At 44.6% G+C, this 15,953-nt stretch overlaps 1 protein-coding gene and 1 long non-coding RNA gene across 3 annotated transcripts; both read right to left on the bottom strand.

Annotated features, from left to right (window-relative positions):
• Nucleotides 1–2,522: 2,522 nt before the first annotated feature.
• On the bottom strand, nt 2,523–3,415 carry LOC310914340. The gene is made up of 3 exons (XR_014591008.1): nt 3,315–3,415; nt 2,910–3,132; nt 2,523–2,747 (listed from the first exon to the last, which is right to left on the bottom strand). It is a non-coding gene; the product is annotated as an uncharacterized lncRNA (long non-coding RNA).
• A 4,114-nt stretch (nt 3,416–7,529) lies between these two features.
• On the bottom strand, nt 7,530–15,694 carry LOC310914107 (carbohydrate sulfotransferase 5-like). Of its 2 annotated transcripts, XM_083870019.1 has the most exons (3): nt 15,563–15,694; nt 14,916–15,059; nt 7,530–10,287 (listed from the first exon to the last, which is right to left on the bottom strand). In XM_083870019.1, exon 3 carries the CDS (start codon nt 10,257–10,259, stop codon nt 9,078–9,080), a length of 1,182 nt encoding a protein of 393 aa, XP_083726145.1. In that variant the 5' UTR covers nt 10,260–10,287; nt 14,916–15,059; nt 15,563–15,694; the 3' UTR covers nt 7,530–9,077. The 2 variants fall into 2 exon arrangements, with proteins under 2 accessions (XP_083726145.1, XP_083726146.1); XM_083870020.1 differs by lacking the exon at nt 14,916–15,059 and having other exon boundaries at nt 15,563–15,693.
• Between the last annotated feature and the right edge of the window lie 259 nt (nt 15,695–15,953).

The raw sequence follows: 15,953 nt of genomic DNA on the forward strand, positions 1-15,953 counted from the left end.
CAAAATGAGCTGGGGCTCCTCATTTAAACTGGAACCGCCCCCGGCTGGAACCGCCCCCTCGTTATCCATCACAGCCCCACCCGTGCCTGCTCTGTCCCCCCTCACTGTTCCCAGCTCACACCTGGGGCTGCTCTCTCCCCTCCCCATCCTGTGGCATCTCTCACCTGCAGCTGCTGCCAGCCCGAGGGTGAGGCAGAGGGGACTTGCTGTTCATTCCCGGGACGGTTCATGGTCTGCACCTGACACGATGGGGCACCGGGCTTCCCTTGCTGTGGATAAGGACCCCTCTTCTCCTGCAGGTGCCCGAGGCTGGAACTGGGATTCCACCCCCGAAAATCCATATGCCTGAGGTTCATAATTCCTAAGGAAATTCCCCAGAAATCGTTACCCTTCATTTATAAATATTCCTTTAGAATCACTCCTGACTTGTCCTTCTGTGGAAGCGTTTTAAACGTTCATTGGAGAGCTCAGGAGCCGAGTTGGCTTGTTTATGACTTGGCTTGTTTATGACTTGGCTGACAAGCCCAGACAAAACCCAACCACCGAGAACTCCGGCACTTACCGGCCCTGCCCCGTGAACTACCCGGCTCCGCCCCCGGCTCCGCCCCCGGCTCCGCCCCCGGCTCCGCCCCCGGCTCCGCCCCCGGCTCCGCCCCCGGCTCCGCCCCCGGCTCCGCCCCCGGCTCCGCCCCCGGCTCCGCCCCCGGCTCCGCCCCCGGCTCCGCCCCCGGCTCCGCCCCCGGCTCCGCCCCCGGCTCCGCCCCCGGCTCCGCCCCCGGCTCCGCCCCCGGCTCCGCCCCCGGCTCCGCCCCCGGCTCCGCCCCCGGCTCCGCCCCCGGCTCCGCCCCCGGCTCCGCCCCCGGCTCCGCCCCCGGCTCCGCCCCCGGCTCCGCCCCCGGCTCCGCCCCCGGCTCCGCCCCCGGCTCCGCCCCCGGCTCCGCCCCCGGCTCCGCCCCCGGCTCCGCCCCCGGCTCCGCCCCCGGCTCCGCCCCCGGCTCCGCCCCCGGCTCCGCCCCCGGCTCCGCCCCCGGCTCCGCCCCCGGCTCCGCCCCCGGCTCCGCCCCCGGCTCCGCCCCCGGCTCCGCCCCCGGCTCCGCCCCCGGCTCCGCCCCCGGCTCCGCCCCCGGCTCCGCCCCCGGCTCCGCCCCCGGCTCCGCCCCCGGCTCCGCCCGGGATGGGGGCGGGAACAAACTTCTACATACTCGGGGGAAAAAAGAGTAAGGAAAAAAAAAAGGAACGATGAAAACATGAATAAAAAATATTATAAAATAAAATAAAACAAAATAAAAATTTAAAAAATCCCTCAAAAGTTAATAAAAAAGTAAAAAAAGAAAAGAAATAAAATCTAAAATAAATTTAAAATATAGTTTAAAAATTTAAAAATACAGAATAAATAACATGAATGTAAAAACTGAAATAATATCCATAAATTTAAAAAAAAAATAAAAGTCATTAAGATTTTAAATAGTAATAAAGAGAAATTTGAAAATTTAAAAAATAAATAATAGACTAAAAATATAAAAATTAAAGAAATAAACCAAAAGCATTTTAAAAAGACAAAACAAAAAAAATTAAAACATTAACCACAATACAATATTTAACATAAAATACAAAAATCAAAAAGTAAAAAATAAAATAAACAATAAGTAATAAAAATTACGAAATTAAATAAACACAGCCCTCCCCTCATGCCACTTCCTAACACAGGCCCCAGGAGTTTTCTTGATTAGGCAGGGATAGGGTAAACAAACCCAGTGCCTCCCAGAAAATAAGGTTTTCTAGACAATTCCCAGTTTTGCTTGGAAACAAATTCTGTTTTAGCAGGAAGTTCACTTTGGATGAACATCCACATGTGCCAAGGCAGGAAAGAACCACCCCCTTGTGTCCAAGGAACAGCAACTAGGCCGGGATTTAAGTTTTAATGGGACTTATGTAATTAAAAACACACTCAGTTGAACTTGAAAACGAGATGAATCAAGGCAATTAAAGACTTTACAAGTTTTCCTGGGAATTCCCAGAATTCTGTGGATATGGTGCTGACACATTCCTGATTTACCAACCTTAACTGGGGAAATTTCCTTGGAAATGTCCCCTAAGAATTAGCAAAATTCCAACTTGGATGAAAAATAGGAAAAAATAAATATTGCCTTACTAAAATCAGAGAGAGGAAAAACATCAAATAAAAGGAAGGAATAATATCTAACTCCCAGCTTGCCTAGAAAACAAGCTCAGGAATTTCTAACATGGAAAACTTTTGGAACAGCCAGGAAGTCTGTGGAAGTCCATGGAAAGATGATTTCAAATATGCTTCCTCTGCTCTGATTTTCCAGGGAAGAGGGAGTTAAACATGCCAATTTACTCCTATTCCAGAATGATCTCCAGTTTGTGGGAGTAACAATCCAAAGAAACTCCAATCTTACTTGGATTTGACAGATGAAACTCCCAGCAGAGATGGGAAGTTTCAATGGAACCAAAGAGCCACAATTCCTGGAATAACAAAATTCAACTCAGCAAAAGTCAGGAATTCTATTTACAAATCCATGGAGGAGGAGGAGGAGGATGACACCAGGAACACAAACCAGCTGAAAGCAACGATTTACTGGAAAGGGCAGGAAATCAAATGGACAGTCTCTGGTTCTGATCAGGCGTTTCTCCAGGAGTCAGAGAGAAAAGTGGGAACCCTGCACTGGGATAAGTCCTTCCAGTGGCTTCACTTCCTACGGGCTCTCTCCTTTTTTGCCAACTACCTGCAAGAGGAAAAACAGCAGGAATAAAGTTTCAAACAGGAGGTCCTTGGTTCAGGCAGACTGAAGTGCAGCTCCCAGGGAGCGAGTCCAGGCTGGGCCCAGGGGAGCTCCGGGAATCTGGGATTGCCTGTGGGATTAAAGGGCTGGAAAAGCAGGACCCACCTGCCGGGTTTAGTGCTGGGACACAGCAAGGCCTCGGCTCAGGGGCAGCAGTTGGAGCTGGGACCGCAGGAGAACGCCCCAAAGCCGGGTTAAACATCCAGCATGACACGCAGCACGCTCCAGGAGAAACTCAGGAGGGAGAAGCCCCCGGATGCTCCGTGTTCCTTGTCCTTGGCAGCTTTGCCAGGGCCTCCCTCAGAATGCTGACCTCACCCTGCAGCTCCTACAAAATAGGAGAACTTATGGAAATCACCCAGCAATCCATGGATTTCCAGGTATTAAGAACCAAAGCAGCCGCCTCTCAGTGGTGTCCCCAAGGCCCAGCAGTGCCCAGCACCTCTGACTGGAATTTGAGGGGTCCCAGCACAGCCCCAGAGCAGCAGAAAAACCCACCTCCAGACTCACCAGAGAGATGACAGGAGGGCCCTCCCTGCGATGCCTGCTGAGCCAAGTGGAGCTGGCAGGGTGACCCATGGACATTCTGTGTTTACCTTTCAACAGAGTCAATGCGGAAACAGAACAAATCTCTCTTGGTGTCGAGATGCCTTCAGGTGCACCTGGAGATGCTGCAGTGTCCTTCAGCAGCCAGAGCAGAACAGGGTTTCTACGGTGCTGTAAGTGAGAAATACAATTGAATCAGAAGAAAATAAAAGGAAGCACCTCTCCCCCTGCTTTTTATATTAAAAAAATCATGCAGTAGAATTTTTTTAAGCACTCATTCTTGTTTTACACTGTGTAAATTACAAGCACTCAACTTCCAGCCTGAAATTGCAACAGCTCCTCAGGCTGACTGAGCTCAGCCAGACCACCAGAATCACTGAATTGTGGAAGGGAAAGCTCATCCCATTCCAGCCCCCACCCAGGGCACGGACACCTTCCACCAGATCCAGGGGCAGCCACAGCTTCTCTGGGGAACCTGTGCCAGGGCCCCGCCGCCCTCCCAGGGAACAATTCCTTCCTGATATTTAATCTAAACCGGCCTCTGAGGCATAAACTGAAAAATCACAACTAATCCTTTAGAGTAAATTAAAGAGCATATACAGTATAATAGAATATATTCCAAGTAGTATTTTAAAATATATAAGATAGCATTTAGTAATACTGGGCTTATTACTTTTTTACATATATTTAAACATTACAAATATGAAACCTTCAGCACAATCAGAAAATGAACAACAAGAACTAACCTAAACAACAGAATAACAGCATTAAGAGCACAAGTAAAGAAAAGAATACAGACTCTAAAATAATATGTTCTCTTAAAATTGTGCCAAAAAAGCCAAAGCACACATGAGAAAGATAAAGGTGAAAAAATGAATAAAAAATGACCCCCACCACGGCCTGGAGACCACCACCACTAAACACTGAGCGTGCCCAGAAAAGCATAAAGTGATTTTCATATCAAAGGAAAATAAGCAAGATCAAAAAATAAATATGTATGAAGAAAGTCTGTAAGATATCATGAATATGTAAAACCTCAGAAAATAAGAAAGGGGGCAAATCCCCTGGGGGGTATGCGTGTCTTTGATAAAATTATTCCCCACGTCAATAAATACAAACCGCTCTAACAACTCGGATTAGTTGTGGAGTCCTTTCCGCGTCGTTTCAGCCTCCCTTCATCCTGATGAAGCCGTTCCCCTTGTCCATCTCACGGCGTGTCCTTGTGAGAAATCCCACTCCATTAGGGCATAAGCGGCTGGCATAGACCCCCCCAAATCAATGTTCTGGGGGCTCTCAGGGCCACACGAGCACTCCGGGCGTTTTAGCGGCTTCTCCTGCCGCCTTCCCCGGGAACCCCGGGCTCGGCTCCAGCGCCGACAGCGAGTGCTCCAACTCTGGGTACAGCGCCAGCGTGTCCCGCCCGCCCGCCGGGGGATCGGCAGCGGCCCCGACACCGCCTTGAATGGCCCGCCGAGGAAGCGGCAGTGAGGGCGGACACCGGCCGGGAGCGCCCCGGAACTGGCCCCGGCTCGTTCGGTTCGGCTGAGGGGGGGCGACGTTCGGGGAAAGTCGGACGTGTTCGGCTGTTCGGGGAAATTCGGCTGGGTTCGGCTGTTCGGGGAAACCCGGCGATTTCCGTCAGTAGTCGGCTATTCTCGGCTGTTCGGCTAAACTCGGTCATTTCCGTCAGCCGTCGGCTATTCTCGGCTGTTCGGCTACACTCGGTGATTTCCGTCAGCAGTCGGCTCTTTTCGGCTGTTCGGCAACTCTCGGTCATTTTCGTCACACCTCGCCTTTTTTGGTGACAGAGAGCATTACGTCACTTTTGCCCCTCCCCACCGCCATCTTTAGAAGGTCAGGCGCAGCGAGCCGAGCCGCCATCTTTGTTGTGGCACCCCTTAAGGACCCCCATTGGTGTCTAACACAGACGCCTGACTAAAATGAGTAACCTGAACCCGCCTGCAGCGCGGCTGAACCCGCAGCCCGTGTCCCTACACCTGGAGACGCCACAGAAAATTGTCCCCAGGCGGCGCCGAGGTCGGGATTTTTGTGCAGGCAGTTAACTAAACATACATGGGGTCCTCATTTTTTCCCGCCCTTTTGGCCGCCATCTTTAGAAGGTCGAGCGCCGCGAGCCGCGCCGCCATCTTGGTTGTGGCAGCCTCCCTAAATGTCCCCCTCGGCTGCTCGCACAAGCGCCTGACAACATCGACTGCCCAAACACCGCCGTGGCGCCGCTCAGCCCCCATCCCGTGTCCACGCACCTGCGTATGCCGCGGAAAAATCGCTCCCGGGTGGCTCCGTGGTCCGGGTCGCGCGCAGGCACCCGGCTGCCACGTGCCCTGGGTCCCCTCATTTTTTTTCCCCCTTTTTTGGCCATGATCTTTCGGTCCTCGGGCAGCAGCACTGCCAGTGAGCTCACAGCCCGGGGCTGCTGCGCACCTCGGGTACCGGCACGGGAGAGAATTGCAGTACCGGTGTATGTCCACAGGATGGCAGCACTGCCGCACAGCTCTCGGGACGGGCGCGGGGGAGAGTTGCAGTACCGATCTGTATCCACAGGATGGCAGCATTGCCTTACAGATCGGCTCGGGGGGGGAGCTGCAGTACCGCTCTATAGCCACAGGATGGCAGCATTGCCTTACAGATCACAGTCAGGGGGAGAGCTGCAGTACCGAAATTTATCCACAGGATGGCAGCATTACCGCACAGTTCACAGCCCGGTGCCAGGCAAGGGGAGCTGCAGTACCGCTCTGTGTCCACACGGTGGCAGCGCTGCTGCAGGGAGCGGAGGCAAAAAAGAACGTGGCCAAAATTCCCCTTCCAAACATCCCCGAAAATAAAAGCCCCATAAGACCCCCAACCGCAACAACTACGAGAACCCTACCATCAACCGAGCCAAAACTAAAAAAGAGCCTTCATTTTAGGCTATAGTTCAATATTTCTTCTATTTCTTGTTATGATATTTCCATTGTATCATGTATTTATCTACTATAATTTATCTATTTATATTATCTACCTATTTATATTATATCTATTATATCATGTACATTATATTAATTATATTTTACATATTATAATATATGGAACATGTAATAATATATAGTATATCTATTGATATTATCTTTCATATTTCATAGTTCTCTTGTTACTTATATTTTTCTTTTTTTGTATTTGTATTTTTTTAAATTTACTTCTTGATATTTTAAGCAATATTTTAAACTATATGAATTCATTAACCAAAGAAATCAGAACCACAGTGAACTAGAATTAAATGACCCTAGTTTTCTAAAGGGTAAATATTTAATCTTTATTAAAATAATAATAAAAATAATTTTAAAATAATAATATAAAATAATAAAAACATTTTCTCATTCTGCGTGCTTTTCGGGGGGGTTGTTTGTGGGGGGCTTTGTTTTGGGTTTTTTTTTGTTTGCTTTGTGTTGGATTTCTTGGCTAATAAACAAGGAGGTTCAGAGAGTAACAAAATAAAAAGTCTACTTTGTTTTATTACTACCTCTGAAAAACACCTCGACATCGATTTACTGTTGGTACTGCTGTGCATGGGTAGAATGAGACCTGTTAGGGTGTTAAAAGGAAAAAAAAAAGTGTCACCACGGTGTTCACAGCTTTCTTAGTTCAGGTTTTTTAATTTAGCAGAAAATATAGAGGTTTTTCCCTAACTGCACTCTCAATCATATCCAGACGTCCCGTGGACATGGAGGTCATTTTTCAACTTCTTTTTTGCCAACAGCCAAACTTCCAGATACTTAGGGTAAGAAAGAGTAAAGAAAAAAAAAAAAAAGGAACGAAGAAAACATGAAAAAAAAAAAATTCAGAAACTACAAAAGAAATACAATAACATGAAAATTTAAAAAAAAGCCCAAATAATATTAAAAAATACAAAACTCAAACCCTTAAAAGTAATTAAAAAATAAAAATTTAATAATAAAATAAAGTTTAAAAAATAAAGTTAAATTTACAAATTAAATAAAAATATAAAAATTAAAAATATTTTAAAAATGCAAAACAATAAAAGAACATAAAAATAAACCACAATAAAATAAAAAATATAGCATAAAATACAAAAAATCCAAAAGTTAAAAAAAACACAACAAAAAACAAACAACCCCCTCCCTCCCCCCCCTCCCCCCCCCCCCCAATAAATAAAGTAGGAGATAAAATTAAATAAATGTTAAATAAATGCAGCTCTCCCCTCATACCATTGCCTAACACAGCCCTGGGAGTATCCTGGATTATGCAGGGATAAGTAAAACAAACCCAGTGCCTCCCAGAAAATAAGATTTTGTAGATAATTCCCAGTTTTGCTTGAAAACAAATTCTATTTTAGTGGGAAGCTCACTTCAGATGAACATCCACATGTGCCCAGGCAGCCAAGAACCTCCCCACTGAGTCCAAGGAACAGCAGCTAGGCCAGGATTTAGGTTTTCATGGGTTAAAAATGTATTTTTATGTAATTAAAAATGCAGTAAATAGAACTTTACAAAGAGATGAATTATGGCAATTAAACACTTAGCCAGTTTTCCTGGGAATTCGCAGAATTCTGTGGATATAATATTGAACAATTCCTGATTTACCAACATCAATTTGGTAAATTTCCTTGGAAATGTGCCCTATGATGTACAAAAATTCCAATTAGGATGGAAAACGCATTTGCAATAAATTTTCCCTTACTAAAATCAGAGAGAGGAAAAACATCAAATAAAAGGAAGGAATAATATCTAAATCCCAGCTTGCCTGGAAAACAAGCTCAGGAACTTCTAACACTGAAAACTTTTGGAACAGTCAGGAATATGGTAGAAGTTCGTGGAATGATGATTTAAAATCTGCTTCCTTTGATTTTAAAGGGAAGCAGGAATTAAACATGTCAAGTTACTCCTATCCCAGAACGGTCTGTATTTTGCAGGAGTAACAATCGAAATAAACTCCAATCTCACTCGTAATTCTGAACCTGTAGTTCTGAAGAGAGAGGACAATGGTATGGACTGTGCAGCAGGAGCAAGCATGCACTTATTCTTTGTCACAGTATTAGAACACAACGGGGGCAGAATTAAAACACTATTTCCACTGTGATTCCACTGAAAGTTTCTTTATGTCCTTTGGTTTTTGCACCCCAAGCAAACATCACATTCTAGTATGTGATTGTAAACATTGCCATTCCAAGGAAACCATTATGAAATCTATCAATAAATGAACTTCTGGTTTAAGTCTTTTACAACACAGCTGCTGCAGTTGCCTTTTGGAAAACTTACATATTAAAATTTTAAACATCAAAAGAAGTCTGAAAAAAAATACAGAACTGCACAACAACTTCAAATAAGAAAGTCAAGTGAAGGAATTTACTATCTACTTTGTTCCATATATACAAATAAAGAACTGTAATTCTTAAAAAATTAAAGCATGAAAAATAGAGCTCAACCTTTATCAATAAACAAGACATCTTTGAGAATCCATATTTTAATAGAAAGTGCTTAAATTATATTCTTAAAACAACGCTATGAGCAGCATAGTAACAGGCTGACAAGTATCTTGCTGTCTTTTTTCATGTAAAAAACTCAGGAAAAAAACCTACTTACATTAACAAAAAAAGAGTAGACTAAAAGATAAAGTCACCAGCCAAGGATTTTCCAACTACTATATGCTGCACAGTAGAGAAATATTCAAACAACTACCCTGCCCCACCTCCCCAGATCTCTCAAAAATGTCTCAGTATTTTGGATTATATGATGACCAACTGAATTGATTTTGTCGTCTTGGCAACACCAAATCCAACGTCAGATCTCTTTGTTCTTTTTCTGAATCGACCAGCTGATAACCAAGAATGTTTATAGCACCTTTGCAAACTTCCTGTACTTTCTTAACTTTCTGAAAGGAAAGAACATTTCTCCAGGCCTGCGAAACACTAACTGCATCTCGAGATGTTATTTTGAAGGCTTCTTTTTTTTTTCCTGGTCCCTGTCCATGTGTGATATTATAGATCCAGCTTTTGAGCCTGGGAGTCAAACTAAGATCTGCAAATTTATACATTTCTGAGATTTCTGATAATGGATCTCTTACCAGATCTTCAAAACGGACCATTAAATAGCGATCTTTCAAGAAATTAGGTGGTTTTAGAGTAGCTGTTTCATAAATCTGAACGTGACTTCTACAAACCTCTTGCATTACTTGGTATTTGCTATCTTCCACTTTAGTGCCATTGGTACTCAGGACAATTCCATTGTCACGGGCTAACGCTTTGACTGATTGTTCGCGGGACTTAACGACTGCCCTGGGGTCACGGACCAGGTGAATAATTTTGAGATTCAGGGATGGATCAGTGAGAAGGGGGTATAGGACCTTCAAGTCAAAGAATCGAACTTCCTTGATGACAACATGGCTGTAAGTTTTACAGGCTTCCTCCACCTTGCTGAACGGATACCGTCCACAAAGGGTCTTGCATGCCAATTCACTGGTTATGTCAGTACGTTGGAAAGAGTCACAAGCAGGAGCTGAACACAGGGCCCGACTTGCTGCCCACTGGAAAAGATCGGATAAGTTTCTTTTCCACGGCATGTAAGCATCAAACACAGACATGTCACACAGAAAGACCGACCTGACTAAGTCCCGCACTGCCATGTGTAAGACTCTGGCGCTGTTCTGGTACATTGTAACCCACACATGCCATGCAGGTTCCATCAGGTAGAAGACACTGGGGTGCTGGCTGAAAAGTTGACCGACAAAAGAAGATCCCGACCGCCAAGAGGAGAGAATAAGTATGTGGACTTGTGATGATTTCTCCTCAGACTGAAGCATGAAGCTACTGTACCGGGCATACATGAAGAGTAAGAATCCAGTCTGAACTGTGACAAAAATTATAACAATTGTGCTAGGAATCCGAATCCTTGCCATTTTCACCGATGAAGGGCAATGAGAAAAGCTGAAAAAGAGAAGGGAAATACTGGTGAACCATTGCTCCTGTGGCACAATAATGATACAACTTAGACAATACAAACTCTTGCATTAGTAAAACCTTTCTTCAAATGTGCATGAATGTATGTGGGATTTACTGTTTCCTTAATCAGCTGCATTGGGGGATGATCACTGCAAGTGACAGCTGAAATAAGCAAATAAGTAAATGTTCAATGTTGAAGAAAACCTTGGGTTGATACAGCTCAACCCTTGGATTAAAAACAAAACAAAACTACAAAATACACAAGGCCCTCAACTTGAATACTGGTAAATATTGCCCTAAAAAAAAGAAGAAAAACATTTTTCTGACTCGCTCAACTGTATTTCTGTTTTAATTTAACATTACAAGGATTTCTATCCCCTAAAAGGAGCGGATGTGAACACTGGTAACTGTGGGTGCTAAAATAAAAATCATCTTATCTAATGTGAGTGCTGTACCCTACAGTGCCCATAGGGTGCTGTACTAATTGGTGCTTGTCCACAACCCTCTATTTTCCAAACCGGAGAAGGCAGAAGTTGGATGAAAACTCACAACCTGAAACCATACCTAGCCAGAGATAATAAAATGAAAAAGCTGCTGACACGTATCTTTTGTCTAGAGTGCATACACCCCAAGATTGAACACCCTGAGTTTGCATTCAAGGAATTACCAGTTTGGGAGTTAAGATTTGTCTGCATATAACTTCTAGAAAATCTTAGGCATATCAACCCCAAGTGGATTTCTGCTTTACTTTGCAGTCAAAATTCAAGGCACACGCACTTTTCACAGCTTTTTACTAGAGGTTTTTGGCACCTACCCTTTTGTGCTCTCACTCATGCATATTCCACTAGTAAGCAGTCAGTAAATGTTAGCAGGCAAGGGTTTAGGAAAGTAAGACTCCTCGTGTATGCAGATCATCTCAGAAGGTCTACATTTACGTATTTAAAATTTGCAATTGCATTTACAATTTGCAATTACAATTTTTTTCTTGTTACAGTGAAAGAGACATTTTTCAACACACTCCGAACTCTTGAAAGAAAATCATGCAGACTAGTAAACATAGATACATTCTCATTTGATATAATAAATTGAATTGAATTAAATGATCTCTCATTACAAAGTCTTTATGTATACCGTATATAAAATGTGAAACTCTGCTTCAAAATTCTGTGGCAGCAAAAGTATACAAGAGTTCAATAAATAATTACATTGATTTAAAGTAAGTAATGGAAGAAAAGCCTTCCAAGGACTGTTAAAGGCAAAAATGAGGCTACGGCCCATGGCTTAGCAATTCCCTAAACTGGATAGCTCGTAGTATATTCCTGTATTGTGGTGACACACTAGGAGAAACAAGGCTTACTGTATTACTTCTTCCTTAGCAGTCCACTACTTGCTACTCTCAGGCACAAGAGCAGATAGATAAATCCTTAGTTTAATTCAGCTTGGCCATGCTTCATAGATAAAATCTGCCTTGTTCAAATACTGAATTTTGGCATATTACATCTCCAGAAGGATCTGTAAGTTTCTCTGTGCTGTGAGGACTGCCAGAAATCCGGCAGCCTGCATTGACACTTCACCAAACAGAGGGGATGAAAGAATCTAAGCTGAAGTCAAAGTACAGTTGCATTTACTAATTGAAAGATTTTTCCTGAAACAGGCTCTATGCCTGAAAGTCAGTCAGACACAACTCAGATCTCTTTCTTGAGTGCAAAAGGTGAGTCATTATCGACTGCATTCTGCAGCTCCTTGCAATCTCACCCATTATGTAGCTTTTAGAGACTCATTTACGCTTTTTAAAGAATTAATGTGTTTCTACTCTAGCTGCACAGAACTGCAGCTCCACTCTAATTATGCTGCAAAACTGCAACACTAACTGCTCTTTACACGTTGTTAGCAGAGAGTGGGGGACTGAGGAATAAAAGCCAAGAGCTGTTTTTTTAAATTCACTTCTGCCCTGACCCTCTCAGACCTCTCCTCGCTCCAGTTCCCATGCAAGTAATGTTGCAGACAACATTGTGCCAATAAAAAAACAGATAACATGAGCATTAGTACACAATATGTGTCTGAACTAATCAGACTCAAGCGCTACAAATAATGTCAAATGCCTGTAAGCGGAACTATTTCCCTACATTTCAGTATGATAGAAACTGCAAGAAAGAAGTGTGGTGTCAAAGTAAAACACTAAGTAGAACACCCGTTTTCTATATTTAAGATTAATTTTCTACCCTTTTGGAAAAGCTAGAGTGTTTCTAAGGAATATACACACATGTACACATCACCAAAGAAAATTGCACAACATAATTACACAACAAAATATAGCATCTGTAAAAGAATTCGCTTGTGTACTTTCCAGTTCATAAGGCCAATTACACCACTTTCTCCGTAAACAGTGTCCTTTATTTCTGCAGTTCTCATGTTGGGTATGTGTAATTCTATTTTCATGTAAACCACGTACTATTTGTAACTGTATTCTGCAGTTAAGGTGATTTCAGCCCAGGTTAAACTTGCCTTCCCCTAAAGTACTTTTTTTTTTTTTTTTTTTTTTTTTTTTTTTAAACCCAACAAGCTCTCCTGTGATTTTTGATAAACTTCAGCTGAGGCAGAAAGCAGCTGTTGAGTAGCCCAACCTTCTCATAGAGTCATAGAGTGGCTGAAGATCTACCTATGTATACACATAGGTAGATATACATATACACACATTTATAAATCTACTGAATAGATTACATTATATCATTGCCTTAGTTGTGGACTTGGCATTGTTGGGTTAACAGTTGGACTTCATGATCTTAAAGGTCTTTTCCAACCTAAATGATTCTACAATTCCAAACGTGAGGAACGGGACCTTGCCATACAGGTTACTTCTGATGTTCCAGCTATTCAATTGCAGGACTCGCCAGATGGTGCTGTTAGGCAAGCTTGCCCTTTCAGGAAAGGCAATGCCAAAACTGCGCACTGAAGCTGCACGCTGAAACACTAGTCTGTGACTTGCTTTGCATTGCCTTGCCTCTTTCTGCTAGTGCCCTCCTCCTCCATTAACAGCTCAGTGGCACCACCTGCCCACCCCAAGCTCCCCTCAGGAAAGCAAAATTTGGTTTGTTACACCTCCTTTTTTCCTGCTTTGCTCCACAGAAGTGCTTCATTGTAGCTGCACCTGCCTGACTAGAGCACGCCTGCCAGCTGCAAATGAGGGGAAGAAAAGGAGAAGCAGCAGAGGGGCTAGATGTTCTAGCATTACTGCCACTTCAGCTGCCATCTCAGTGACAAAGCTCTAGAAAACACCTCCTCGTTGACTCATGCAATCAGACCGACCCCAAGTGGCAAGGGATCTACAACAAGCAGAAAAACAGGCTGTAACGAGCGTCAAGTTGCAGCAGACAGCACTGACACCTCTCACATCTCTCAGCTGAGACTCATGAAGTATGGGAACACTCGGTGGCATAACAGTAGGTACTTTAGCAAATAATGAATAGTCCTTATACAAGTTATTTTACTAACAGTTACACTGTTATTCCTTTTTTTGTGATAGTAGTAGTACTTCTTTGGTGACCATTTATTCAAGAAGAGCTCTGGTAAAGAGAATAATCAGAAGTCTCTCAAATTCCTGAGGCACAATCATCTCTTCACAGGGCAATGTAAATGTTCAAAATGTGATCTGAAAAGTATCTACATATACGGTTTAGTTGTCAGTCCCGAATTAAGCTCTGTTCCTGGGCTTCCCTGCTAACAGCTACCAATGGAAACAAGATCCTACACTAGATGATTCCTGGGACGGTTCCACAATAACTATTCTTACATATTGTCCAAAGGAAGTTAATTATACAAACTGTCCAACAGAGCAATAATTTTCTTCATGACTTAAACTGTGTCTGATAGACTGGTGAGCTGCAGGGCCACTAGTATCTGCCAATGCTTGCCAAGAAACTACATTACAGAAAGCTATCCAGTTTTACCAAGCAGGATAAAATTACAGTCAGCCAGTAGTATTGATCCCCAAAAGATGTCATTTCTAAGGACACCACTTTTCAGATCCAGAAAGGCAGAAAAGAAAGAAATTGTCCACTGGGTGATCATTTAGCTCTTGCTTTCAGGGACTTTTGTTCGTTTGTCACATAAGACATATAATGTTGGAATCAAGTAATCAGATCTTTTCAGGTCAGCTCTGAAAGGAGTACAGTTTCTTAGTAACTTCCTTTCAGCACAGAATTCAACCTGAAGAGACGTAATAAAATAGCAAAACCTACCGTTATAGCTAAAAAAAGACTCTCCTATTACACTGCTATTTTTTTTTTTCTGGGATACTAAAAGGACTGTAGAAAGACAGTCTCATATTGTGCCTCATATTAGAGCTGTCAATAAACATGCTCTCTCTCTGAGCTTTGGACAAAAGGCTGGGATGAAAGATTTCCTTAGAACAAACAAGTCTGGGTTTGTTGTGGGAAGACTGAAAAAACAGGCTGGATTAAAGCAGCTGAAGATCACAAAGTGTTTTCAGCTACTAGAATTACTGGTGTTCAAGAAACAAGGTCTGCTTAGTTGCAATGTTTGTCAGGAATTTTTACTGTGCCAAAACTGGGGTGACAAAGAGACACCCGCAGTGACTGAATGCTGTTACTTACTTGACACTCTGCCTGCACCGGTACAGTAGCGTCCCCAAAGTCCAAGGACGACTGGGCTGAGGTGCGCCCTGTGTGCCTCACTTGAAGCAACTGTTGCAACTAAGAAATACTGACAAATGCTTCCGATCAGCATGTCACCTTCACCTAGAAAGAGGCAGGACACAACAGAAAAATGGGAAGGGATTTCCTGAAATGATGGGAGGGTTCTCTAAAGCACCTTATTTCACCATCTAACTCCAACAAACGAACACCTTATTTCACCAAACGAAACCACTTTAACCTGAATCAGCCATAGTTTCTACGGGAAGAGAAGAGAGAGGAGAGAAGAGAGAAGAGAGAAGGGAGAAGGGAGAGTGGAAGGGGGGAAAAAAAATCAACCCTAAAAAAAAAAAACCCAAAAAACAACAAAAAACCCCCAAACCTAAAGAGGCTGATTTTCGACAGCTTTACCTCGATGGGTGCGACATCAGCTCCGCCGCAATTGGTATTAACGCTACTCCGCCACCACAAGCAGAGGCGTGTGTGACCCGCTCAAAAACATCTCCTTTAAAGAACCGTTGTTTGAGAAAAGGAAAAAAAAGGACAGACCGGGACTTCCAGTCGGGTGGAATAACCACACACCCCCACCCGCATCAGCCAGCCCGTACCTTGTCGCCGCCTCCCGCCACAGCCGCGGCTCCGAGCTGCCGACAGGGACAATGAGCCGCTTTCAGACGTGGCCGAGGCTCCGAGGCAGCGGGAGGAGCCCGAGACGCCGCCGATCCGCCCCGCTCCCGGAGCATCCCCGGGCAGAGGCGCGGCCGGGCGAAGGCGGTGCGCTCGCCTGCCCCGCCCAGCACGGGCGGGACCGGGGCAGTGGCGCCCGCCCCGCAGCCAGGCCCGTCCGTCCGGAAAGCGCCCGGCCCGCGGGGGCCCGGCTGGCTCGCTGGAACCGGCTCGTGGCAGCGCTGCCCGGCCGCCGCACCAGCAGCAGCCAGCGCCCCGTGGCCTCTCCTCCGCGGGGTTCCGCGTCCCTCGGGCCTTCCTGTCGCAGCAGCC

Source organism: Zosterops lateralis (genome assembly GCF_965231275.1).
Source record: "Zosterops lateralis genome assembly, chromosome: 12".
In the NCBI taxonomy this organism is placed as follows: domain Eukaryota; kingdom Metazoa; phylum Chordata; class Aves; order Passeriformes; family Zosteropidae; genus Zosterops; species Zosterops lateralis.